This window comes from Gymnogyps californianus, chromosome 7, assembly GCF_018139145.2.
Source record: "Gymnogyps californianus isolate 813 chromosome 7, ASM1813914v2, whole genome shotgun sequence".
In the NCBI taxonomy this organism is placed as follows: domain Eukaryota; kingdom Metazoa; phylum Chordata; class Aves; order Accipitriformes; family Cathartidae; genus Gymnogyps; species Gymnogyps californianus.
In genome coordinates, this window is record NC_059477.1 from 9,130,566 (window position 1) to 9,157,300 (window position 26,735).

Genomic DNA, 26,735 nt, shown 5'->3' on the forward strand with positions numbered 1-26,735 from the left:
AAGTCTGAACCATTCTTGAGGTGCAAAGAGCTGTCTAGCAATGCTCTTTCTCCCTTCTTTCTCGTGTGCATGAAAAACTGTGGTTGAGTTCTGTGTGTCAGGCAGCAAGGATCAAGATTTTTCCTGGAGCTTGGTTAATTGTGTCTACTTGGGTACTTAAACAGAAATGCATACAAAAATTTGCAGATCCACTTACCATCTCCTCATGGTAGAGTGTGCCTGTAATGCAGCAGGAATTTTATAACACTTGGTAAGTGTTTTCAGTGATTTAAAAAAAAAAATCTCCATTGGCTTATAATATGAGGCATCTCCATTTTCAAGTGGAAGATAGAGGGACACAGAAATAAACTGACCTGCCTGAGGGCACACAGTAAGTCAGATCAGAAAGACAAGGTTATAATTCAGAAGTTTTTTGGTTTTGTTTTGTTTTTCATTATTGCCAGTAGATCACATTGCTATTGAATATGACTTTTGCCTCAGCACCACTGTGCTTCCTCCCCACTTCTTTCCCAACTCCAAAACAGTTACCTTCAGGTCATATTTCTTCCGTGAATTTTTAGGTACTGGGAATCATACACACAACACAGCAGTGCTGAGCTCAGAAATTTTAAATGTAGGAGGAAAAAATGATGCGAGGAGTTTGTGTTAAAAAAAAAAAAATTAATAGAAGATTCAGAAGTTCTGTTTTTTTTGCATCAGTGCTGGAATTAGACCTGATGCTGGGTAAATATCCTAGCTGAAGACGTTTCTGACTAGCACTCTGTGTTAACATCTGGTCTGTCTGCTCTGTTGTAATTGCAAGATCACAACCACATTAATTTAGAGGAGATGACTATATAAATGTGAGATAATACACTGTTTTGCTCAGTATATCTCTGAATTCTTAAAGTTTTTGATTAGAAGTTTAATCCACTTAAACTAGTGTTTTCTAGTCTAGACCTGTGTTCTGTTTCTTCCACACGTCAAACTCCCATTGACTGCAGAGGAAGCTGGGTCCTACTGTATCTTGAAAATTTTACTCTTCAGCCGTAATGTTACATTTCACGTACATTTAAAAGTTGCTGTGAAACAATTACTTAGAAATGTGTATTTGTAATGTGCCTTTTACATTCTTTTTCTGTTATCCTTCTATGCAGCTTCTCTGAATCTTATTCCACTATGAAACAGCTGTCGGCAGAGACTATTCGTCTCCTTTCTAGTTCTCAGGTGATTACATCAGTTGTCAGCGTGGTGAAGGAGCTGATAGAAAATTCCTTGGATGCCAGTGCCACAAATATTGATATTAAACTGGTAAGTCCTCTTTCTTTCTCCTGCAAAGAATTGGACGTAAAATAAGATGCGAGGGATGTTGTTCCACTGCAAATGTATTTTTTAGGCTATTGTGGTTTGGGGAATGGAAGGGTATTAATCGTATTTATACATATATATTTTAACCTCAAATAAAAATGGTCCAAAATCAGTTTCCATTAACGTTTTTGAGGCCCCACTGAAACAGTAAGGCATACTTGTGTTCCTGAGTGTATCTTGGGGAAAACCTGTCAACTTCTTTAATGCTTCTTTTCCTACTTACAAATTACTTTATCTGACTAATAGCTTGTTTTAAAAGATGTTGGACTTAAGTTTTGCTGCTAGGCTGGCATATTGAATGCTCATTACAAAATATTGTCAGAAGGTGAAAATGGAAACAATGGAAAAGGTTGATGACCATGCTAGATGCTTTTGTAATATAAATTACCACATGGTCCCTAATTAGCATGGTGAACTCTGGCTGCTTCTAACATTTTATTTTTATAAGATGTTAAAAGAAAGTTGGCATATCACTCAAGGATAGTTTCTGAAAAAAGAAAATATTGCTTATAATAAAGAAGTTGTGCTTTTTTTTCCCAAATTGGGTAAAATGGCTAACTGATCAGCTTGTCTTGCTGCCATGAGTATTTCTGGTTTTGCAGTATTTTGTCAACAGCTGCATAGTAGCAGTATCTCCTACTTAGTAAGAAAATATGTTGTTACAGTCTGTATAAATGGATGTACCCAGAACTGCATCCAATTTCCTTTCCTGCAAATAACAGTGAATGTATAAGCTATTATTGAATTAAGTGTTAGACAAATGCTCTTAATTAGGAGGGCAGTTCAATTTCTGCTTGTTTCTTTGTCCATGTCACTGCTGTCTTTTCTGAATTAGCCTCAAGTGTTTTCCATCTGAGTGTGGTTTCCTTCAGATGCCAAGGAACATGCTTATTTGTTATTTGCCTTAAGCAAGCTGAAGATACTCTGTCTTCACTATGGTCTCAGTATTTAGACTGCATAGTATCTTGCTTCATGAGTAACTCCAAAGTGAGTAGTGTGTGCACAGTTCTGGGGGTAAGGGTATCAGAATCAGATCCTGTGAGCTGATCGATAACTGCAAGAAGTCAACACAAGGTTTTGGAGCTTTCAAAAATTGTTAGAACAAACCTTGTCTCGCTTACTGGAGTGCCGATATAGAGCCATGCAGATAGCCGGAGGAGAAAGCCCTCTAATCAGCGTGGGTTTCACAGTGCAATAACCAGTTGTTTCCATAGTGAGAGGTCCCAGATCAATTAAAAAGAGCATTTTCAACCATTTCCAGTGCATGAGTCATCTGCACTACTGTTACATTCTTTGTCAGTTCAGCCCAATCCAAATCACTGTATTTCTAAACAAACAAACAAACCTGGATTTACACAGGTTGTCAGTGAGTAAATGAGATTTGCTGATTGTTCTTCTGTGAGTACTAGGCGAGAAGAGAAAACCTGCACTTTGCACAACTGTATACAGTAATACTGTAAAACTGGATTTTTTCCGGGATTTTTTTGTGATAGGAATATTTTTATATCAAAATACAACTTTTATTGCGTGAAATTTAAATAAAGTTGATCACATTAATTCTGGATTAGTTCAAAAGCATAATAGAGAAAGGAAACTTTGAAATTCTGTTTTATGGCTTGATGGTTTTTGCCTGAAACTTGCAGCATTTTCATTGTTTTAACCTTTTCCAGATGGATTAGGAAGGCTAGCTGATTCATTCAGACTTGTTACCCAATTTGCCTAAACAAAGACAAGAATGGCTTTTTTGGAGACAGACAGACAGGAGTTAACCTGCAGGTGGAATGGTAATCAGGTAGAAGCCGTGGCAGAGGTCAGTTGTAGTGGGAAGCTTTGGCTAGTGTTTTATTCTTGTTAACTTCTTGGTTGACCAAACTCCAATAGGTGATGTTATTGACAATCTTTGCACTGTGTATCAACTAGCTTTTACACAAGACTGGGAAAAACATCAGCTTATATTGTACTTTTAGATAATGTGATATTACTTTAATTATGATTAAAAGGCAGTCATTTGATTAGAAACTGAACTGTGGCCTTTCTATAAGGTGTTGAGTGGTATCTGTTTGTTTATTTGAACCTCAGCTTTGTTACAAACGTGGTGCAGCTTGTCTTGTTGTTAGCAGCGCAGTCAACTGCCTCTGTCGCATGGCTGTGCATTAAGCATATGTGGAATGATGGTTTTATTCTTGACATGATGTCCTGGCTTCAGGTTAAAGTATGCTAAAAACCACTGATGCAGCAATATAATTGCTTGTGTATGGATAAAGGGACTCCACGGGCATCAGTCTGTCAGTTTCCCTGACTGACCTCTAACAACAGGAATTTATGAGAATAATCTACAGTCTTGACTGAGACCTGCAGGTTTTAATTAATAGAGAGGATGAGCAACAGCCTGTGTTAGTAGCTGGTGCAAAGTTGGGATTCAGGAAGGACGAATCTTAGCTGCAGGTTTGCTACCATTATACAAAATGGCTGTTTTAAAAGGCAGACACTCGTTTCTGCAACTTTTTTTCCAATGCATGAAGTGGGAGCTTCAATTCTTAGAACCTTCTCAGAGGAAGTTTAGCTTGGGGTGAGATTCCACTGTACACCTGATCCATCTCATCGCCTGAAAAGCAAAGATTATGTGTGAATACAGATAATATCTTTAGATACCTTCCTTTTGTTTTTAATTGCATTATTTTTTTACTTCGAGAAATAACCCCGGGAGTACATTATATTTTTTCATAATTGTTTTCAGTATATGCCCAGGTGGGACAGCAAAGTTAGTTATGTTTAATCAATCAGCTTTCTGTGAGCAACCGTCACGTGCTCTGTATGGCATCAGTGGTGGTAGCCACTCATTCAAGATATTCTTTCTAGGCAAAAACAGTTTTAAGGTTGCCTAGATGTATTACACACTACAGCACATTTTTCTGTATGTTACATCATAATCTTTTCAAAGAACCAGGTGTGCTTCTGTAAAAGAAGTTTAGTTAGTGATCCTGCAGCTCTAATTACTTTCTTTTCCTGGCTTGTGATTCTTCTGGGTGTGATTTACATGTGCAGATTATAAAGTAGCTGGAAGGAAGCATTTGTTTGCTGCACCTGTTTGAGATGTTATAGAACCTGAATTCCATCTTTCATTTAGCTGTCCTAATTATCTGGGTTTTCAGAGTTTTACCCTATTTATACTGGTGCTTATTGAAATGACATATTTAAATTAGAATTCAGTAAAATATGTATTGCATATATGTAAAGGTAAATCACAAAGATTGAAATTTGCTCCCTTGAAAGCTGTTTTAAAAGAGCCTCTAGGAACCTTTACTTCTTTCTGTAAAGTATTGTACCTCTTTACAAGCTTTCTTATTTCTGTCCCCATTCATGCCTTGACCCCATTAGAATTTCAGCTTCTGTATATTGAGACACGATATAGAGACTGGAAAACTACTGAAGTAGTGAAATCACATAAACCAAGACTGAAATTGAAGACAGTTCTAAGTGAGGCCCCGCTGACTTTAATGGATGCAGGGATGCATTTGTGGTGATTTCAAAAAAATTGATACCAAATAGGTAAGAGAGGTGAAAAGAGGTGAAAACGTCTTTAGCTTTCCAGCTATAGATCTCTTTCTGAGCTTAGGTTTTGCAAATTTCATCATAGTTTAAAAAAGATTTACTTAATTCCTGTTTTAATTTTACTATATTTGTATTAACTGTGCTGTTTCCAAACCACGAGGTATGAATTACATTATTTAATTAGAGAAACCATCACTACTATCCTAACGTGGTATTTTTCTTTTTTTTTTTTTAAAACAAAGACATTTAATCGTTGCTCAGTTTCTCCAAATAAGCAAAACTCCTGCTTCTATCTGGATGGCTAGTAGCTGTAACCTTAGCTGCTTCAAACTTGTGTCTTAATTCATTCAGTTGTTGTAGTGCTCCGTTATGTTTTGTTCTTTTTTTAGGAGAATTATGGGTTTAACAAAATAGAAGTAAGAGACAATGGCAATGGAATCAAGGTTGCTGATGTTCCAGTTATGGCAATTAAACACTACACCTCAAAAATAAGCTCTTCTGAGGACCTTGAAAGGTTGACAACATATGGTTTCCGTGGGGAAGCTTTGGGATCAATTTGTTGCATATCAGAGGTGAGCAGTTGCTATGAATGTGTCTAGTCTTTTGTGTTGTGATTTTGTGTGTGTGTGTTTGTGAAAGTTTTATTAAAATATCAGTGCAAAGACTTTAAATTGTTCCAGCAGCCTGCCAGGGATATGTTTTCTGAACAGTTTGGCTTGTGTATGCTGCCTTTCCCCCCTTCACCAGCAGTCATGTCATATGGTTAGGAAGCAGTATGGATTTCTTGTTAGTGTCACTCCTGCCTTTCTGTCATACTGATCACAGCAGTGCTCTGTTTATTTTCCTCAGTCAGAATAGGTCAGAGACAGATTGCTTAATATTTCCTTTTCTTTTGTGTCAGGGTATAGATAAATGATTCCTTATACCTACATGTATAGATACATGATTCCTGGGAACATTGGCTTATGCTCTTTAGTGTTATCAGCAAATATAATGTCAAAGAGTATGGCTGAGTTTGCTGCTTGAATTAGGGTAAATCAAAATGAGGAACAGCAGATGGTGGCCAGAAGAAATAATTTCAGGGAACTGATGGCCCACATAGCTACTGTTCCAGTACCGATTTCTGCCTTGATGTTATCTAAGTGATCGGCAGTCATGGGATCTTGCTGGGCTCCATATTGCTCCTTGACATGTATATGACTGCAATTGCACAAACTTTGTTGTCTGTATGAGTAAACGGGAACCTGCTCCCTGGCCTGTCTGAGTCTGATCCATATGTTTGTGTTAAGAGGACAGACTGTACTGATACTTAGAATTTAACTTGTTGACTGAAAGTAAGTAAGTTTGTTCAAAACCGTGTGAAAAGTGTTCAGACTGTTAAGGGCACAGCATCTACCTGTTCCATTGTGCTCTGCCTTTCTGTATTCATGCTGCGCCAAGGTCAAGTTTTCGATTCTTCTTTCTAAGTCTGACAAGGATAAGATCCTGCAAGAAGATACTGATATCTGTGTCTGATTGGAACTGTCAACTGTCAGGGTCGGGAGAGATGTTGGAGCTTGACTCCTTGCTACTTTGGGCTACATTCACATTGCACTAAGCAGGAGTGGGTTGTGTGTTTGGATGGAAATTTCCAAAGATGCTTTCAAAAGTGTTGGTGTTTTGACAGATAATGACAGACCTCAATCATTGTTTCCTTCTAATGAGTTGTCAGAGCAGGATGCCATCTGTTCTGAGCTTTTAATCAGCTCTATGGTATGTTTCATAAGAGATGGGAGGTGGCTTGAGTGTATTAAGTACTTTAATAGGTATTACTTTAATCCTTGGATCAGTAATTATGTTAGTTAAACACTCCTGGCATTAATTGCGTTCTGCCTACCCAAACTGCCCCCTGAAGTTTCATTTAAGAGGTACTTTACTATTGGCCCTTAAGTAGGTCTGTATTATTGTCATTTCCAATTAATCAATTACTGTTTTTTCTCTCCAGAGGCGTGGCTGAACTCTGAATGATTCATATGAGACACTAAAATAAACCAAAATATCCTGAAGCTCTGTGTGTGTGATAACCTTTATGTCTTTCAGGTTGTTAAAGTGCAGTGGTTTTATTGTTCAAAATGTTGATACCTGAACTCAGGGAGCTGTAGTTTCACTGAACTCCTCGTCTGGCTAAAGCCGATCTCTGTACTACCTTAATAGCTTACAAAATATGCTACTACTGATTGCTAGATATGTTTGGGTGTGGAAAGATAATATACTGTTTGTTTGATAGTAGTCGTTATGTTTGTGGAATCTCACATGAATTTAAGAAGTAGTCATAGTGTGCCTTCTCTCACGAAGGATGAAAATGCAAAATTATCAGTTGATTTAGTTGTTTATTTAACCTATGTGAGAACAGAAGATATAGGAGTGTGTGTTGTAGGTAGTAGGGTGTGCTATGCTTTGGTTATTAGTGTGCTAGAAATGCGTAGCTTTTAGTTAAATGGATGGAAAAATGAGTAATAATGCAGAATGTTTCTGTGACTGCAAGAAACACCTGTAGAAGAAAAATTTTATAAACTAATTAAATGTAATTGTGGTGACTAAAATAACACAATGGTAAGAGTGTTAGCAAAGCTTGTCCAAGTTGATTCTGAACTTTGTGAATCCTTGATTAACATCACTTTTTTAAAATCACTCTTTTCAGGTTTTGATCGCAACAAAGACAGCTGCTGATGATTTCAGCACTCAGTATGCTTTGGATAGCAATGGGCATATAATTTCTAAAAAGCCCTCCCATCTTGGGCAAGGTAGGATATCATTGTTCTGGTGTTGTGCTGTGATAGAAGTATTTTATGGTTCTCTGAGGCTCTATTTGATGTTGAAATACCTGTTCTGTACTTGAAGGCTGAGTATGAAATCTTTGCAGCTGTAAACATTTCTTGCCTTATGTCTGTCAGCTGAGAATGTGTTGTTATTGTAAGAAATAATATGTCTTGAAAGTTGCTTTAGATAGTAATTATAAACTAGTTTCTCCTCTGACTTGCTTCTTCAAGCTGACAGCGGAAATAAAAGCTATAAAAATTCAATGCCCCAGGTTCAGGCAGACTTCATATAAGTATATGAAAGATTTGTTCAGGACCAAAATGATGTTTCTGTACATAGCAAAATCCTTGCTTAAAGGAGGAAGAGTTGCCCTGCTGCTATACGAAGGAGTTGCTGGAAGCAGCATGGCTGTAGGACCAGGCAAAGTCACAGTTCTTTCTAACCTGCAGGAAGGGTGTGTTGCTAGAAATCCTTTTGTGCGTTTGTGTGAAAGATTAAAGGTTGCCCTCACCTCAGAGGCAGCCTTGGTGGTTCAAACGTGGTGTATGTTTAGGGTAGCATCTGCTCTACTTCACGCTCCGCTCGGCTGATTGTTGCTCAGCGAGGACCATTGAGACCGCGCTGTGTCCTCCCATTCACACTCCAGCCGGCGTGTACTCGCAGAAGAGGTGTGCTCCTTTCTTGTGACAAGGGTGTGCTCCTGAGGAAGCAGTTGCGGCTTTTCCATAAAGCTCCACTTTTCCCAGCTGGGCCGCAGCGGCTGCTTGTCAATATTGTGCCCCCAAGCTGCCCCCCAGCTGGCTGCAGTGCTTGTACACCAGTGGGGAGCTGACTGCTGACCCAGCTCCCTTCCTCCTCAGCGCTAACTGGCCGCAGGGAGCCATTCAGCCAGAAGAAGCTGCCGAGGGCTAGTCAATGGGCAAATACTGAAGAAAGGGCTGAAGCTGAGAACTGTCATTTTAGCTAATTTTAACCAGGGACTCTTTTAAAGATGTAGACTGTAGTATTTTCGATGTCCAGGAAGCCTGTGGGTTATGTTGCCTTGTCTTTTGTCAAAATTGTTGAATGATGTACTGAATTCTGTGACACATATTTGATACTTTGCAATATCCTTACGGGCTAGGAGTTTATGTGATTGTGTTGGTAGATGAATATTCCTCCTTTTACTATGTACTGTGCCTTGAACAGAGATATCTGGCTCTTCAGGTACTACCCTAAAGCAAATGCTTCTGAAGGGCCTTAATGGAGCACAGTGTTGCTTTGCCTCCAGATATGTCTGATTAGATTCTAGTCTGTTAATCATTTTACTAATGAAAGTTAACTTAATATGCACTGAAAGAGTCTTCAGCTTTATTTAGTGCTGATTCTCACTATTGTCAGGGTGTACAAAAGAAAGCTTAACGCTGTGATCATAACTCTAAATAAAGGAGGGGAATCACAGCTCTTGAGGTCTACAGGTATTTTTTGGGGGAGGATGACTGCTAATACGGTATATTTCTTCTCATGCTAATATATCTAATTTAGTGTCACTAGGGTTTATTTGGTATGCAGCAGAATACAGACAGGTCTCTTCAAGTAAAAATGAAGTTTCCTCAATATCGAGTCAGTGGTATGCTTTCAGTGTAATTTCTACTTATTTTTTGTCACCTGCTTGCAGGTACTACAGTAACGGTCCTAAAGTTGTTTAAGAATCTTCCTGTAAGAAAGCAGTTTTACTCAACAAACAGAAAATGTAAGGAAGAACTGAAAAAAGTCCAAGATCTACTGACAGCATATGGTATCATAAAGCCAGACCTGAGGATAACCTTAACACATAATAAGGTAATAATGAGGTTTTCTCTATCAGCTATCTTAAGGATCAATTTCTGATGAATTTATGCAGTTCATCTAATACTTACATAAAATCTTTCACTCCTAGGAATTTTCTTTCATCATAGGTTTGTTTTGGACTTCCACTTCTTTCTTCCCTTCATAGATGTATATTTATGATGGTTACAGATTTTGATCCTAAACTTTTAAAACTCAGGCTCAGATCTTTTTGGTCTGCTCCAACAGATGCCTGGCTAGGTGTATGAAGTATAAAAATTATTCTACCTGCTAGTGGTATAAGAATGATTTTACGTGCTGGTGGTTAGTAAAGATGGTGGTGGTGTTCTGCAGAACAAAGAAGTGAGACCTTACTAGGCCATGGGGTGTGATCAAGCGTTAACCTAAGCCAAGTGAAAAAACTCTCAAAATTTACTTGGTTAGGCTATCTGGATAGACACTATAGCGCATAGAGGTAGCTTGCTGTATGCTGAGTCATAAGAGCTCAATACATCATGATGGTTTTATTTAAAAAGGCTAAAAAATTCAAAACAATTTGCTACCTTGGTGTAAGCAAGAGTAACGTAAGTTATAACAACAGGCTTTAGTTGAGCTAGTTGTTGTTTGTTTAGACTTGGGGGAATGGATTCAGAGGCTGATTGGAGGCTACTTTGACTTCACAGTATACTGAACAGTAATTCTGCAACACAGCTACAGAAATGACACGTTGAGCAGTTCTCCTTTACCTGACCCCAATTTAACATAGCTAATTTTATTGGCTGTACTGCTTTTGACACCTCTGAGAGGAAGGCTGCGCTAATGAATTTCTAAGTTGCCACAAAGTAGAGAGTGACATCTCGTGGCCAGATCCCTCAGCAATTCTTTTTCTGTTCTAAAATAGTTTTGTTTGTTGATCTTGCTATTTGGGCTGTTCATTCAACCCAAACGTTCGCATTTCAGTTCCTTTTCAGTGGGAATGATGAATGACACTGTGCTTTCCTGAAATGACAACAGATTGCCCATCCTTTTCTGGAGTTGTATAACATGCTCTGATTATGTATGTATTTCTAAATATCAAAGTGTAGATACTGTGAAAAACAAAAGCCAGCCTTGTGGCTACAGAATTAGTATTCCAAAGCTGAGAAGGTGTAGCTACTTTCAGTCTTATTTCATTGGGACTAAAGAAGATTTGAAACGAGAGATCTCAGGGCTGTACACTTCTTAAATTGTGTTAAGCTCCTTGACATATCTAGCAGTGGTTCACAGTATTGGTCTTAAATGTTGGTTAATAAAACTAATTCGGTCTTTTATTGGTGGTTTGTTTTTGCCCTCTCTGACAAGTTGCGAATGATTTTTTTAATGGTATTTTGATTTCATCCCCTTTGATTAGACTATTACATATCTCGTTTTTCTTTTTTTTCTCTGCTTATTTTAATACAATGGCAATGATGTGCAAGAAGTTGATCACATGTCTTTTTCACAATACTTACTGCAAAAATGGTGTGGAGAGCAGCATGATAGTAGCCATTGCACGTTGGTTTTGACTACCTGTCCTGTTAGCTTCAGAGGTAAATTCTTCAGTACACAATTTGAGCAGGTAAAATCAGTACAAATGCTATCTGCATCCAGTATCATTCATTGTAATGACAGAGATGGTGCTGATTTTTTGGGTTCTTCATTTTGCACTGCCGGCCTTATGTTCATTTAATTTATTTAGAAAAAAGAAAACAAGTAAGAAACTGCTCAAACATTTCAACACAAGAGGTCGCTCAGTAGCTATTGCTGAGCAGGGAAAATTAAAAGCTTAAGAAATCATACAGAAAGTGTAGTCTGTCTCTGTGCATGTGTAAATGCTTTAAAATAGTCTGAAAATATTAAAAAACTTTGCATGGAGATTCCTGTGTTTCTACTGCTGTTGTCATTCCTTGCAAAATAAAAAATTACCTATTGCATCATACCTTTTAAGAAATTTGAAATTCTGAAATTCCAATGCATAACAACTTTCAGCAGGTCTATGTGCATCCGTTTTACCATAATATCACAGAACATGAATATTCATTAGTTCTTCTTCCTTCAGATGCTAAGTATTATTGTCATTAAAATTATTAATTCAGATCAGAAGGTGTTTTTCCTGTAGTGATACCACCGTATATCTGTGCTAGAATAATACTCTACTGAGTAGGGTTGTCTGTGATTTTTTTCTTTTTTTTTTTTTGTGGTGGCTGTTATATTTGTTTGAAATGTACTAAGAGAAGGAATCAACTTCTTAGAATGGTTTTATTTTTCATGTAGCTCATAGATTATATATTAGTTTAAAAAAATTGTATGTGCAATTATTCAGAGGAGTTCCTAGAATCCCAAATTCTTGAGGCTGAGCCAATACTTTCTGTTGCAATGGAAGAAGATAGAAGTCAGGAGTAAGATCAGGTTCCGAGGCTTAAAAGAGCAAGAAGGTAGCCGAGATGAGGTATTACAGAAGGAGATGAGGAAAGATGGGTCGAAACACTAGAAAGGGTACTAAGTGAAAAAAGTGTAAATGAAAGTGTATTTCAAAGAAATCTTCAAAATAAATTACAAAACCAGTACATTTAAAAAAAAAAAAAAACCAAACAACCAGTCTTTAAAGTCCTGTATCTTAGGAGAAATTAAAGGAAGAAAGCATAGCCCTAGCTTTACAGAGGAAGAATGTAATGAGGCTGAAACTCTCACAGAAGTGTCTGAGGTTAGGCACATGAAAATGGTTGCCTACTTGATTCTAGCAGAAACTTACTTTGGCAAGTCAGGCCACTTATTGAGCTGTTGAATGTATATATGTTTTTAGGATGCACAATACATTGCATGTTTTATTTCCACCATGGCTTTTTTTAAAGGTGTGTGTCTTGTGCTTCTGAATGAAATTTCCAGAAATTTTTCTTATTGTTGTGCCACATTTCATATCTGTGTTATTTTGGAAAATATTACCATTAAGTGTCTGATTTCTTTTCTGTGAAGAACCACAATGTGCTTCCTGCCTTTGGGTTGTTTTTTAGTAAGTAAGAAAATAGATACCCTTTTATCAGCCATCCTAGGGTTCATTTATTGTGTACTCTCCGTCAGTGGATTTCCGAGATAGGAAATACCCAATTGCTCTTTCTGCTCAGACTGTTTTGTTTGCATTAGCAATAAATAATGAATCACTTTGCAGATCAACCCTTGAAGTACTATTGCTATTTTGACAACTTGGATTAGCTAGTGCTCCTTCTTTTTATGAAGGTTTATCCTGCCAAGACATTCTTTGAATACTGATAATGTTGATCCTCTTGCCAGTATGGTTATGTTAGAAAGAGGTATTTTTCTTCTTTCATCACCATGTTCCTTGAAAGCATATTGAATAATGAGACAGCCAAATGGAAATAATTTACATGAGTATTCAGCAAGTTTATTTAAAGTTAACATTATCTGAATGCGTGCTAAGAACATTCCAAAGTCAGCTACCACTTAAACCGGGTCAAACTCTTCAGCCCGAAATGCCATGTTCTAGCCACCTATGCGCTCTGGCTGTATTCTACCCAAGGTGGTGTAGGGCTCTTCCCTGGAGCAACGGTTTTCACACTCTTCACTGTAACACCAGTAGCCCTTGACTCAGTCTTACAAGCCACTGATGTTCAAGAAATGCCTTCGTGTGTTGAAAGGCTGATGGTACGGAATACTTTAATTCTGTTCTAGTTGCCTTTATTCCACAAATGCCGAAATGAGAGAGGACACCCAATAACTATACCTGTTGTAACAATTTCAGATATAATAGGGCTGAACAAATTATGGTAACAAGTGGTGTAGATGGTCTCTATCAGCAGGTCATACCGTACACAACTGGTCCCATGTCTTGTGCAAAGCACAGGTGGGCCATAAGTAGACTCAATAAATTTTACAGTTCCTGTTGAGGAAAAATCTGCATAAGGGTATATTTTTTTCCAGTGTTTCTCATGCATAATATTTTGAAGCCTTGGTCACACACAGTTCTGTCTAGAGCTATGTCTTGTTTGTTTCTTGAGAGAGTCATGGGTCAGAACTTCCAGATGCAAGAGGTCCGTGTTAAAGCTATTATTATAACTGTGGATGGTGTTCTTCCCCAAACCTGCTTTGTGGTTGGTGTTGACCTAAAGGATGCCATCTTACAGTGAGTCTCCTCTTATTTCCAAAGTTGGATAATCTCAACCTACAGTCTGTGTCTAGTAGTCCAAAACCAGTTTGGTTTTTTTGTGTCTGAGTCCTCTGTAATAAGTGTGGATTTTTTGAGATGGAGTAAGCATGTTAGGATAAATTTACCATTTTTAATAATGGGATTATACTTTGCATTCATTCATTGTGCTTCCAAACTCTACTGTAGCTGCATGTTGAAAAGAAATCTGCATTGAGCAGAAACAGCAGCACGTAAGCTCTTTCTTGAGTTGGAAAGGCTACTCTATTTAATGTAATGATGATAAATTAAGTCCCTCCCTAATCTGTGTGTCTTAGAATATAAAGAGGAATTATGATTAAGAATCTGCAGTGCTCTACAGCCAACATGCTTTGATGCTGACCTGGAATATAGCTCAGTCTTTACTTCCATTCATTGTTCAGTAGCTTTGCTGAGAAAGCCAAACAGAGAGTTAATTATGATGTTTTTTGTGCTGAGGACACCTGTCTACTAGGAAATGCGCTGAGACCCTCAACTCAGTTTACATCAGCCAGAGAACAGCTGCCAGATGGTAACTACTTTTGGTCGCTACCAACCTGGTTGAATTTGAACTGGTGACCTAGAGGTGAAATGCTTTATATCCTATTACTAATTCCTTGAGGTTTCCAGTTTCTCATCCATCACTTTTTTCAAATGACAGCACAGTATATGTCTGAGATCTCAAAACAATTACTATTTCACATATGCAGTGTGTGTTGCAGAATCTGAGATGTGCCTTTAGCTCTTTCAAGGCTTTCACACTCACTTTGTACACTTAAAAAAGGCTAGCAGAAAAAGGATGTTTCCAAAGCCGCCTGGGAGTTTTCACTCTTCCTTACCAATGTACTTTGTCACAGTTAGGTATGTTATTTTTGTTAACCACTATTCTACAAAAGGCTTTTAAACCTTGCTTTATTTAAATGGAATTCACTGTGATGATGTACATCCTCTGAATGATAGTTTAGGATTAGAAACTGTTTTTTGACAGTAGTTTAATTGTTTGGGAGGTTTTATTTTATTTTTTTTTCCCTTCTGCTATAGAAGTGGAATTTCTCTCAACACCCACAGCTGAACATGTCTGGTTAAAGCAGCCAAAAAACTTACAACTCTCTGTAGTCTTTGTAATTCTTGAAAGGCTCTGAAGACATGTGTTACCAGATGAACGTCCTTGGCTCCTTGTAATATCTGTTAGCTCCTCTCCTAACTTACTTCCCAGCTCCCAAATCCAAGCATTTCTCCACTGTATGATGCTGTAAGAAAGCCTTTTCATTGAGAGAACGCTCTCATATCACAAAAGGGAAACCTGAGCAGGAAATATGTCAAAATTTATAGGATGAACAGTGCTGTGGAACATTACTGTCTTTCAACAAATCCCTTGATAGCTGTGATGTCTGATGCCCGTGGGATAGACAGGTATGTCAACTGCATCTGATGAGGGGAAAAATGGTGCCTTGAGTTTCTCTATTGCATACCTCCACTGGTAGTTGTCCCACCATCACTTATGAAATGGATGGGACAACGGATTCCTCAGGGGCAAGTGTAAAATGTATGGGGAAAATAATTATGATTATGTAGAGAGTGGCGTTATTTTTCTTTAAGCTAAATTGAAAAACTGCTGTGATTTCTGTTTTCAAGGGAAGGTTATGCAAGAGCTCTCTTAGTAAGATAACTTACCATTGGTTTTAAAACAAGACACCAGTTATGGCATGGAGCTGATAAACATCAACACTTTTCAAGGCTGGGATTTTAAAGAATGTGGTTAAGACTTTATCTTGATCTCTTCTTGATCTTAGCTGATAGGCTTTCTTCCACTGCAGAGAATGTGCCAGCCCTTGCAGCTAGGTGTCTGTGCATCATAAGCAAAAGAGATTATACACATTGTACAAGGTGATGTCTTTTTGTTTCCCTTGGGCTCAATTCAAACTTTGGATATTGCTGCCTGGCTTTGTTCTGTTTTTATACTCTCTTAGCAGGTAGGCAGCAATGTTTTCAGTTATGTTGGAGCGTAATAAACTATTAGGTTTTAAGTCAGGAAAGTTAAGGAACGTGCTGGCCCAAAGAGTTAACTGTCTGCAGTGAGATCTCGGATGCCAGGGTGACAGGATTTTTGAAGCATGTAAAACAAAATTAGAGAGACTGTGAAATACAGTTCTCTTTTACAGAGCTAACTCATGTTACGTTACCAACCTACAGTTCATATACAGTGCTTGCTCTACTAGACTTACACCTCCAAACTTTATTACAAGATAAATAACACAATGATTATCACAAGACAAATAAAGAAAATAAATGGTTTCTGGGTAGTAAAAGTCCACTTTGTTAAGTTACTGCCATTATGTAGTAATAAGGTAAAGGGGATGAATCTGTTTAACTTGTAGCATCATAGTTGCGCTGAGGTAGGCACAGTCAGCAACAGCATCCAGTCCCCAGCTCTAATTAAGATTTTTCTTTTGTCTGATTGCAAAGCATTGTGGCTGCTGGTAGAAGTTCTAAAATATGAAGGATAGTTAGGGACAAGGAGTGGCTGCATTTTTTTCTCTGTCCTTCCTTGGTGTCTTTGAGGAAACAAATAATGAGCAGCTCTTACTCTCCTTAGTGCCATATACCAGGGACCCCAGTGGGAAGAGGTTGCATACTCTTTCTCCAGTCTTTACGCATTTTTCAAGGAATGCTTCTGGGCTGTGTGTATGCATCCTGAAATAACAGAGATGCCTGCTGTATGTGTGCATGTACGTTGTCATCCTCCACAAAAGTGTGCGTATGTCCTAGAGCTGGATGGGGGTGGAGGAGTACGTACACACAGACACACACACACATGTACTTATCTTCTGTATATGTGCAATAGATTTTATATACGTTATGACATTTTGTAAGATCTAGATCATGTAATCCCCTTCAATGAAACAAGAAGGGAGGTGGGATATATTTGGCTAGCTCTAGCAAAACCGAAGATGGGCCATATGTAATAATATATGTTTGAGTAGGCTGTTTCTGCAGTGTCATCATACTGACTAGAGTCAGATTCTTCCTTGGCTCATCCTGGACACCCGCTTTATATGACCTAGAAAAAAAATATGGGGGGTGTGTGTGGGTGTGTATTTTTAGCTAAACTAAAGGGTATAAGCAAGGTTAAAAAAATAGGGTATTGCAGGAACCTCATGGAAACAGGCACTTTCTAAAATAAATGAAATGGAACAGGCTTTGTTTCTTTGTGGATTTTTTAATGCCTGTCGATAATCTGAAGAGTCTAGAAAAATAATTTTCTTTAAATTAGCAGCTATTCTTATGTTGTTGCTTCATAATGTGCAGTCAGGGCTAAAAATGAACACACAGTCTATTCTGTGTTTATATAAGATAGAAATTTAGGAATTCCCTGGCCTCTTTAGTATGTAGGCTTTGATTTAACCTACAGTGGTAACTAGTTCCTAAAATTTTGTCTGTAGTTCTGAGTACTAATATCTGATAAATATATGACTAGTTAAAAAATACCCCCTGAACTTATTAACGGTATCTACTTTTAGCAAGTTTGCATTTAAGTTCTCATTTTCCACAGCTTTCTTAAAACCACCTTACTGAAGTGATCTTTTCACAGTCCTGAGTATCAGCCATTCAGCAGGTCAAGCAGTATAATAACCTTGCATTAATCAGCAGCTAAGATTTATATCTGTATCTGTGGTATCACACTAGTATAACCTAAAATAAACAGCATGATGTTTATATTAGTCATGTAACAAGTGTCTTTCTCAGTTTGGTCACATCCATTTAATTTAAAATATATCCAGTAAAGAAAAAATTGCTTGGCACTTTGTGTTTCCATTTTAAGTATTCAATTTTAAAATAGAAGCAGTACAGGATATGTTTTATAAGAGGAGCTCTAAAGAAGAGGACAAATTCTTTCATCACTCCAAAATGTCTTTGAGGAGACTTACAGCAGGTGTAGAGGAGAGAGGCTGAGAGGCAGCATGCTTTGGGTAGCCCCGGGCTGTCCTTTGCCACTGCCTGCTGCTGGAGCACAGTGGGGGCTCTCCCTGCCAGAGCTGTGAGCACCCGGCCCGTGGCTCTGCTTGCTTGTTTCTCCTTCTCCTCTTCTTGTATTCGCTGCCCTCTCTGACATAAATTGTCCTTTGTGTTTGAGGGGTTTGCGCTCGCTGTAGGATGATTGAGCTGTGATCCAGCATGTGCTAAGGGCTGTCAGGCTGGTGTCTAGGAGGTGAGTTAGATTCAGGCAGGACTAAAAAGCCCCACTTCCCAAATGCTGCAGAGTGTACGTGGAAATGGAAAATTAAAGATTTGGGGAATAGTTTTGGGCTCAACAGTCTCAATGCTTTACAATTCCACCTGTCCTGTAGGAAGGGAATATCATTTTACAGGAGCACCGTGTTCTTCCGTGGAATTCACCCCTCAAGGCCAGCAAATATCCCACTGGACAGGTGGAATTTTAAGGCTATGTATTGCATTTCTTGAGATGGGTGCGTGTGTATTCTTTGCTCACTTACCATGCTTTCACATAACATCCTATACCACGATACTGTGAACTCATTTTGAATTTATTGGACACCTAGCACCTATTTAAAACATCAACTTTAAACAGGACTGTAACATCAGATTTAAAGTGCAACTTGCTGCATTTTTTTTCCTTTTGTGTTTGAATGTTGCACATTGAAATACACTCAGTCAGCTAACAGTGACAGAAATAAAGTGGATCTGAATTTAGCAGTCTCAGTTGCCTAGAAGCAGAAAGCCAACTAAGCAAAATGTTTTTGTTGTTGATACACAGCAATAAATGTCAGCAGATTCATAGTTAAATTTGTGGCTGTTTAGTATAGGACTTCTCATTAGTGAGAGACAAAATTTCACCTCCCAAAGTAGCTAATACTTTCTGTATATGTAAGTGGGCTTGACAGGTAACTTCTGATGCAAGTTGCAGTTTATACTGCCTTACTGTATTTATTAAATCTTTGCAATACTATTGCAAGATATGTAGCTAGTAGAGCAGATATCCTTTTATCCGTCTAACTTTTACGAAGTTTTCATGAGACAAACAACTACTTTCCTTATAAATACTTCCTCAAAAACTGCTTTCCTTTCTAAATAGCAGGCTTGTCATAGACCTGAAGTATCCAGATGAGAGCTATGAGTGGACATCTAATAGCCTGATTTCTACCAAAACAGCCTATCTGTTGAGTATAAGTACCATAAGCATTGCAGTGCCCACCTTCAAATGTTGACGACTGTGCCAGAGACATGTCATAAACCCTCAATTTATATGCTCAGTAAAAACACAAAGCCTACTGCTATATGTCTAAGAGCAGAAGTAGTATTTTTATTGATTTGTTTTTAACAATTGTTTCAAGTGCAGAAGTCCAGGTTAGCCATGTAACATCCATAAATACAAGCTTTGCTTAATTTTTCAATCACTGAGTCTAAATAAGTAATACAATATGAGAAGACATGCCAAAAAGTACCATATCGTGTGTGTTAACACTGAAAGTTGTGAATGTAGGAGGGTCAAAGTACAGAATGTTACATATACAGTATGTGTGCAGTTGCATATGCATGTTCGTAGACATGACTTGAGTTCAACAAATATAATGTCAAAAATTTGACTCTGTGCCATTTGTTTCAGGCAGTTATTTGGCAGAAGACCAGGGTGTCAGATCACAAAATGGCCTGTATGTCAGTTCTGGGAACAGCCGTTATGGGCAGTATGGTACCTTTTCAACACTGCTGTGAAGATCCTGAGGTGAGTTTAAACTTCCTTCTCCCAAATCCACTTAAAGCCTGTCAATGAAGAGACCTAAATCAATATCCAAAAAGGAGGCTTTGGAAAAGAGAATATTGTCTCCGGATTGACATCTGATTAACGCATTTGGTTCTGTTACTGTCCTCTCTGTAAAATTAATTGGTTTGGTGATTGAAAATCCACTCCAAGAATCATCTAGTGAGGACTCATGTGGCACTGATCAAATGGCAGTAAAAACAGTTGTGATGACAAATGCAGAATTGCTGATTGCTTAGAGCTGTCTAAGTTGGGATTCCTGGCCCACAGGCAGGTTGTGCTCTGATTAATATCTAAGCATTTATATCGTTCTCATCCTCATGGCCTCTTAGCCTTGTACTCTAAAGAATATCCCCTCAATTTCAGTGAGGGGCACCTGAGCAGCAAAAGAAACACATACTTAGAAAGCAAGTTATGCAAAATTTCCACTAAACGTATATTTCAAGGAAATACTAGTTAGTTTTCAAAAAATTCAGTGCACTTGGCTTTCTTTGCCCCTGTTGAAACTGAGGGAATTCCCCATGATACTCTCCTTTGTCTAATATTTTCAAAATATTTTTTACTCTGCTTCCATTTTTGTTGGAGACATTCTTATAAAGGGGAGTCTTGCTACTGCCGATCCTTCAAAGTTGCACTTTCCTGTATCTTGTAGTAATAAATCTTGACCAGTCACAAAGATGAGATGAATCACCATCTGTAAAGTCACAGTGGCTATATAGCCACTGAATAATAGCGTTATTCAGACTTTAATAAAGTCTGTATATATATGTATTAAAGTTTAATAGCATTATTCAGACTTAAATCTTGAGTTTGTCAGAATTCTTGTAGTATACATATGCAGGGAAATGAGGGGAAAAAAGCAAAGTTGCTTCTTGTAGTTTACAAAGTTTTAGTTGCTTATGTCTGAACAGAACATCCAGAGTCATTCTTACCTGAATGCAGGTTGGATGTGCCCCACAGGGCAAGTGCAGGGGGCTCCAAAGGGAAGACATGGGGGTATTTAGAAGGGACTAGCTTGAAGGAGGCACTCAGGTTCTCACATTACCTCTGTGCTATATCATGAGGCATCCATATTCCTTGAATAGAAGTTGGGGAACATTCCATCTCTCTCTCTGTCTCTAAATAGTGTGTAAAGTACCACGTGCATCATTTATAGGTGTATAAGTGATCCATGCATGTTGCTCACGCACAGATCTACATTCAGAAACCATGGACATTTCTAAATTAAGCAGCCAAACACTATGAAATGACAGAATTAAGGTTGCCTGTGTAACCCTTTCTTTGTCCCTTGTGTGCAGGTATTGGGATAGGTATTTAATGACAAGGCATATGCTGCTTTTTTTTCTTCCCATTAGGTCCATGCCTCATTCAGTATACAGACCAGAGGGCAGCTCTTTAATTCTTTTCCTTTCCTACTTGTTCATTGTGTAGCTTCATACTCCTTTGCTGCAAAGTCTACTCTGAAGACAAAACTAATGTTGCTATAAACAACTTTCTGTAAGCTGTACATTACTAACTGCAGTGTTAAAACTTCTGTAATAAGTGATCCAGGGGTTTTAAAGACTGACCTTCTTCAAAACATCTCTGTTATGAGCACTGAATGAAACAAGAACACATTTCAAGCTGACTCCAAAGCATGCAAACTCAGGACCTACTTGTAAAATAAAAAGAAAACTAAGAAAATAAAGAGTTGACACAACTTTTTACATGTACAAAACAGCATCTATGCTTTTTGCATCCCTAGTCTTGTAAATGGATGGATCTATTTCGATCTATTTCGGCTGAGAGCTTTCACACAGGAAATTTTCCTAGTCTCTTCTTTTTCTGTGGAGGTTAAGTTTAGCAGATACACGTGCCACTGGGAAAAACGTAAGTACTTAAGAAAGACATTCTACTGTCCACTCAACACAGATATATTTTAATACATGTATAAGTTGTTTTTTATTAAAGTATTAATTTTGAAAACAGTAGATCTAATTTAAAAGCAAAAATTCTGTAATCCAGTCTCTGTAATTTTATCTTTATACTTCATATACTTTCATATATGAAAATTCTAATAATTAAGACTGGTTTTAGAAATTGTTGCTAACTTTTAATAAGCATACTGATATTCTACGTGGCTTTAAATAGTAACAGCAGTCAGCCGTTTCTAAATCTGGCAACTTCTTAAATGAGTTACTTAGAGACTTTCAGTTTTGCTTTAATGTTGTTTGTATATAAAAATATTGTTTGAAGTGAAAGACTTGAACAAATATTTGGGAATTAGAAAAGGAGCTTGAAGCATAGAGGAGGAACATTCAGGGAGGATGTGCTGAAGTTGCAGAACAAAATCTAGAAGTGCTGCATGTTGTTTTCTGATAATCATCCAACAGATATTTGACACCTCTTTAACTTGACCAGTGGTATTTGGTTATGTGCGACGCTGCTGACCAGAACACTCCAGCTTTAGCACAGAATGCTTATTACAAGGTCAAGAGGGAATAAGGGAGCACATGAGCCGATAGCTGGCGTGACGTAGATGAATGGGAAGAATAGGCCAAATCCCAGGGATTTTAAATTCCGTTTCAAATGCATGATAATTTGGATTTCAGTAAATACAAGTGGTTCTGCCAAAAGCAAAGCTAACGAGGTCTGATTTCTCTGTTCAGTGATCCACCCTACTACCAGAACATTCTCTAGACTTTCCCATATCTCCAAAATCTCCATCCTCATGATGCCCTAGTGTTCCTTCACCTATTAGTTTGGGCAAGTGGCAGTGGGGCGATGTGTGGGGCAGTGTGTAGGCTGGTCGGCACATCAGTTCTTACACGCTGATGGATCCTGGCTTTTGAAAAGTTACAATTGCCTTTTCCTCAGTAGGGTCATTATCTTGAGGCTCTCCTCTCCAAACAGCTGTCAGTCATCACAGAAATTGTGGAAATATAATATCTTTGGGATTTCTGCTTCTTCATCAGATTGAATTGAAATCAATCCAACAGTTTCAAAGTTGCTTGGTGGGGGAGAGGAGGATGTTGTGGGACAGGCAGCACAAGTCATTGGCTTCATTTTGACCTAAAAAAAACTAAGCTAAAGAATGTCAACAGAAAAATCTTAAAACTTGGAGTTAACGTTAGGTAACCGTGTGATTTTCTGAGGCTCCTTGGCAGTGCTGTGTGCTCACAGGTTCTGCTGCGATCTGTGAATCATGGGTGCTCAGCACTCTTGAGAGTCAGATGATTTGGATACAAGTGGTGTAGGTAAATTTAGGTGCCCTGAATAAATGCCCTATGACAGGCTATTTAAAGTAAGGTGGCCTGCATGTGGAAAGGGAGGGATTGTGTGTTTTGGGCTTTCGCCGTAGGGGTAATTCACTACTGCCTTCACCAGGTTGGGCAGCAGCGCATGCCTTTAGCTTGTACAGGGGTTAAGTTGGCAACCTTACAGTCAGCAAGCCTAAAGCTGGCTGGCATTGTTCTCCGCAGCCCTCAGCTGCAGACAGCAACCTGGTGCAACTGGCAGTCCAAGTGGGAAATTTCTCAATAAATTGATCAAGGAAAATCGATACAAACCGATCCTTCTCAACCTCTTTTTTTTTTTCCTAAGTGCTTTTATTTTCTTGTATCATAACTTTCAAGAAGCAATGCATGCGTTCGAATGACTTGGACTCCTGTACAATTTCATTTTAACGTCTCACCTCTAAAAAAAACCTTTTTGGGGTTCCCTTTAAAAAACTTTTGCGCTGTATTTGTTTTATCATTGCAGATAAATCTTTCTGGATTTCTCCCAAAAGCTGAGTCAGACAGTTCTTTGACAAGCCTTTCAAGTTCAGAAAGGAGTTTCGTTTTTATAAATAATCGTCCAGTTCAACAGAAGGAAATACTAAAGGTAACATCCTCTAGCTTTTTCTTCAAGGAATAGACATGTAACTTCTTTGAAGACAGAGACACCTATGCAGTCTACAACCTTTTTCCCACATAAAAAAACTAGAGTGTTACAGGTGAAGATACTAGCATTTACAACAGAAACCTCTTCCACAAGTCTGATGCTCATGGTGCCTCAGTTCTGTTCTATTTGCTGCAGTCACTTAGGACCACAGAGCTGGAGGTTATGTTTATGGCTGTTTAAAAAAATGTGTTTTCAGATACTCTATGTGAGAGACCACAATAGTTGATTCTTTCTTTCTATTAGCCTGCAGAAGTACACCTGTGCAGTTTTCCTTGAGGGAACTTTATGTTGTTTCTTGTAAGAGAATTCTTCTGAAAATAAAGTTTTGATTTTGTCCACTTCTTGTTGTAGGCTTATCAAGCAAATACACATACTTTCCCTTTAAACTCGTGTATGCATTGGATAAAAATGAAAGTGATAGTGCAGCAGCATTGGCTACAGCTAGGCATTGTGTAGGCAGAATTTGATACTCTTGGGTTTCTCACGCTACTGAACCTTGCAGCACCTCACTTGGAGCAGCCTTGCTGTCCTAATCCTTGCCGTCCCCAGAAAAGAAAATCACATTCATGCCAAAGTGTACGTGTAGGTTTTAAAGTGGAGATAATGAAGTAGTTTTCAGTTGGCAAGCAAAGCTTTGTAGATGTAAACCCTGAACTTGTGTTGGTACGTTAAGTGCCAAATAAGGCTCATCCATCTCCACGCAGTATTTGATGTGCCGGTTCTTCCGGGAGTTCAAGGCTCAACTTGAATCCCATGAGAGAGACAACTTTTTAACCAGAGCGTGGAGGCCTAGATTGAAGGTGGGATTCAGAGTACTATCATACAAAGTAAAAATACATTGCCCTTCATTTAGGGCTGTTCTTGTAGTGGTGCAAGTGATAATCTTCCACTGCCTTCCCGCCCCCCCCTCCTCCCCCCCCATTGGGGTTTTTTTGGCCAGGTGAGGATAACAACACATCTGTAAGAATACATTTTGATGGGTTTGGAAAACAAGCTATAGATCACTTACTTTTATCTCTATACTATGTATGGGGAAGAAGTGCTGGTGGACCTCTTATTACTACAGTTCAGTGCCAGCTGAGGACAGACTATGGGGATATTAAGGTTAAAATAACTTGAAAATGTTTAAGTAAGTTTAATGTTATTTAAACAATATTTAAGAATTGAAAATTAATTAAAAAAATAAAATTTAATCTGCAGCAGCTCTTCATTTTTTACACTTTCAATTTTTTTTTGTCTTGTTAACTTATTCTTTTCTCCAGTGTGTATGTCTGTCTGTTGAAGGATCCCTGATACTAGAGGGAAATGCAAGGTTCTTTATTTGATCCTTCCATTTAATGAGACCAAAATTCTGAAACAACTAAATAATTCTGTAGTCTTTTGGAGGAGTTTTTGGCAGGATTGTAGAGAAAATAGTAAGGACAAGCAGAGTTTGAGAAAAGCTGTAAATTTATAATTGGGTTAATAAAAGGAATAAATTAATCCTGTTCTGGGAAAAGGGCAGGTCTGTGGGTGCAAGTGCTGCTTTCTCAAACAGACTTTAGTTTGGCTGAAAGAGACAGCAGTGTAGTAGCATGCTATATGAGTAGATTTTCTTTAAAAAACAAATAATAGTATCTGTGTTGATTGAGGAAGTAAATATTGGAGTTGCAGTCCCATTTGGGCATATCGTATCTTTTCTTCCAAGTGTGATCAATACATTCATTCAGAAGGTCAGAGTAGCTACCATTTGTCTTGGAATTGGTTCCTTTTTTTTTTTTTTTAATTTAGCTGTGAAGACATGGAAACCACCAATAACTGCCCTTTTGGTGGTTATTCCAGTATACACGTATACCCACGAGGACCTTTGTAGCATTCCTTTAACGTCAAAAAAAAAAAACCAAAAACCCAACAAACCAGTTATGCTTTATAATGTCAAATTTTGTTTCTGTGCCTTTGTGTCTATTTTATTGCCTTTACTGACATCTCTTTATTAAATCAATCTGTAGTTAATTCGACAGTACTACAGTCTGGTGATGCACAAGGACTGTACTCGTTTATATCCTGTTTTCTTTTTGAATATTACTGTACCTGCCTCTGCTGTGGATGTGAATTTAACACCTGATAAAACTCAAGTTTTACTGCATTATAAGGTAACTAAGGTTTTAATCCGTTTTTGAGTTGTCAACCTTTTACTTACGTGAGCATAGTAAGAGCTTCTGGAACTACTGAAATGTCTGAAGGTAAACAGTGCCACTGATTTTTTTTTATTTTTTTTTTAGTTACATGATAGCTTGCTTTATCACAGGACTGTTTTGTTTGAAAAGTATTGAACAGGCTAAGTGGAGGATTATTCAAAATTAATCTCCCAGTTGATTTCAAAGATCACTTTTACGCTGTCAGATATATGTATCACTTTGTTTTCAGATGGCACTATAGTGAGAGAAGCTAAATGGAATTATGATGTGTGTATCCCTACATGGATCTCATGCTTAACTTCATAATTACACTAAGTAATCACTTTTTAAATGCCATGTACATTAAGGTGGGGGGGGGGAGAGTTGATTTCTGGTCAAAGCAATATTTTACCATTATGTGTATAGATTATTGTTGACATCGCTTAAGTTTCAGGATATCCTGTTCATACTGTCAAGACCTGAAATTTAGACCGTACAAGCCCATGTTTTAGAGGCTGTGTAGTGATAAATTTCCATAAAGTCACTTTCACTTATTAGCACTGCATATGAAAAACAGTGCCACAGAAATTAAGAAGGCGACATAGGTAAGGTGGTTATTCAAAGTGAATTTAGGTAGTCACACCAGTATGTTAATCCTCTTCTTCGCTGAAAAGTTTTTGTATTTGCCTATGTTAATCTTGTAAATGTACTGCCTGTTAAGTGTCACTTGTGTGAAAATTAACACAGCATTCTCACATTTGATCTAGTTTAAAACTTTCCTTTGGCATTAGAAAAAGGGGGTTTTTTTCTTTTGTGGTTTTTTTTCTTTTTTGTTTTTCATTTCCGTCATTTGGTGCAAAGTTGTCTTGGAAGCATGCACCATAAAAGCACCTACACAAACATGCTTACATGAAATGGGATGTTGTTGGTGCATCTGTCTTGACTATAAGCTTCTAACTCCATATAAGGTGGGAACAGTTTTACCTGCTACTGGTTTAAGTGGTCAGTACCCTGTTATAAAGAAAGCACTTAATCTTTTTTTTGACAACCAGTGAAGCAGAATACCTATCACAAAATATTTGAGGCTAAAGGTGTCCAGTTCAGAGTCTTTTTGAGCATGTGTGAACAACTGAAATGCAATAATCTGTCCAGATTTCTCTGAAAAATATTGGGAATA

The 26,735-nt window shown here is 38.0% G+C and overlaps 1 protein-coding gene across 3 annotated transcripts in view; it reads left to right on the forward strand.

The window, feature by feature from the left end:
- Positions 1 to 26,735, forward strand: part of PMS1 (PMS1 homolog 1, mismatch repair system component) — a 47,020-nt gene that overhangs the window by 1,922 nt on the left and 18,363 nt on the right. For all 3 annotated transcript variants that reach the window (XM_050899804.1, XM_050899803.1, XM_050899805.1), the window contains 7 exons: positions 1,137 to 1,290; positions 5,289 to 5,471; positions 7,580 to 7,682; positions 9,356 to 9,519; positions 19,326 to 19,442; positions 23,220 to 23,342; positions 25,391 to 25,534. In XM_050899804.1, the coding sequence (XP_050755761.1) occupies positions 1,159 to 1,290; positions 5,289 to 5,471; positions 7,580 to 7,682; positions 9,356 to 9,519; positions 19,326 to 19,442; positions 23,220 to 23,342; positions 25,391 to 25,534 (966 nt within the window). In that variant the 5' untranslated portion in view covers positions 1,137 to 1,158. Of the gene's footprint in view, positions 1 to 1,136; positions 1,291 to 5,288; positions 5,472 to 7,579; positions 7,683 to 9,355; positions 9,520 to 19,325; positions 19,443 to 23,219; positions 23,343 to 25,390; positions 25,535 to 26,735 lie in introns of those variants that run through there.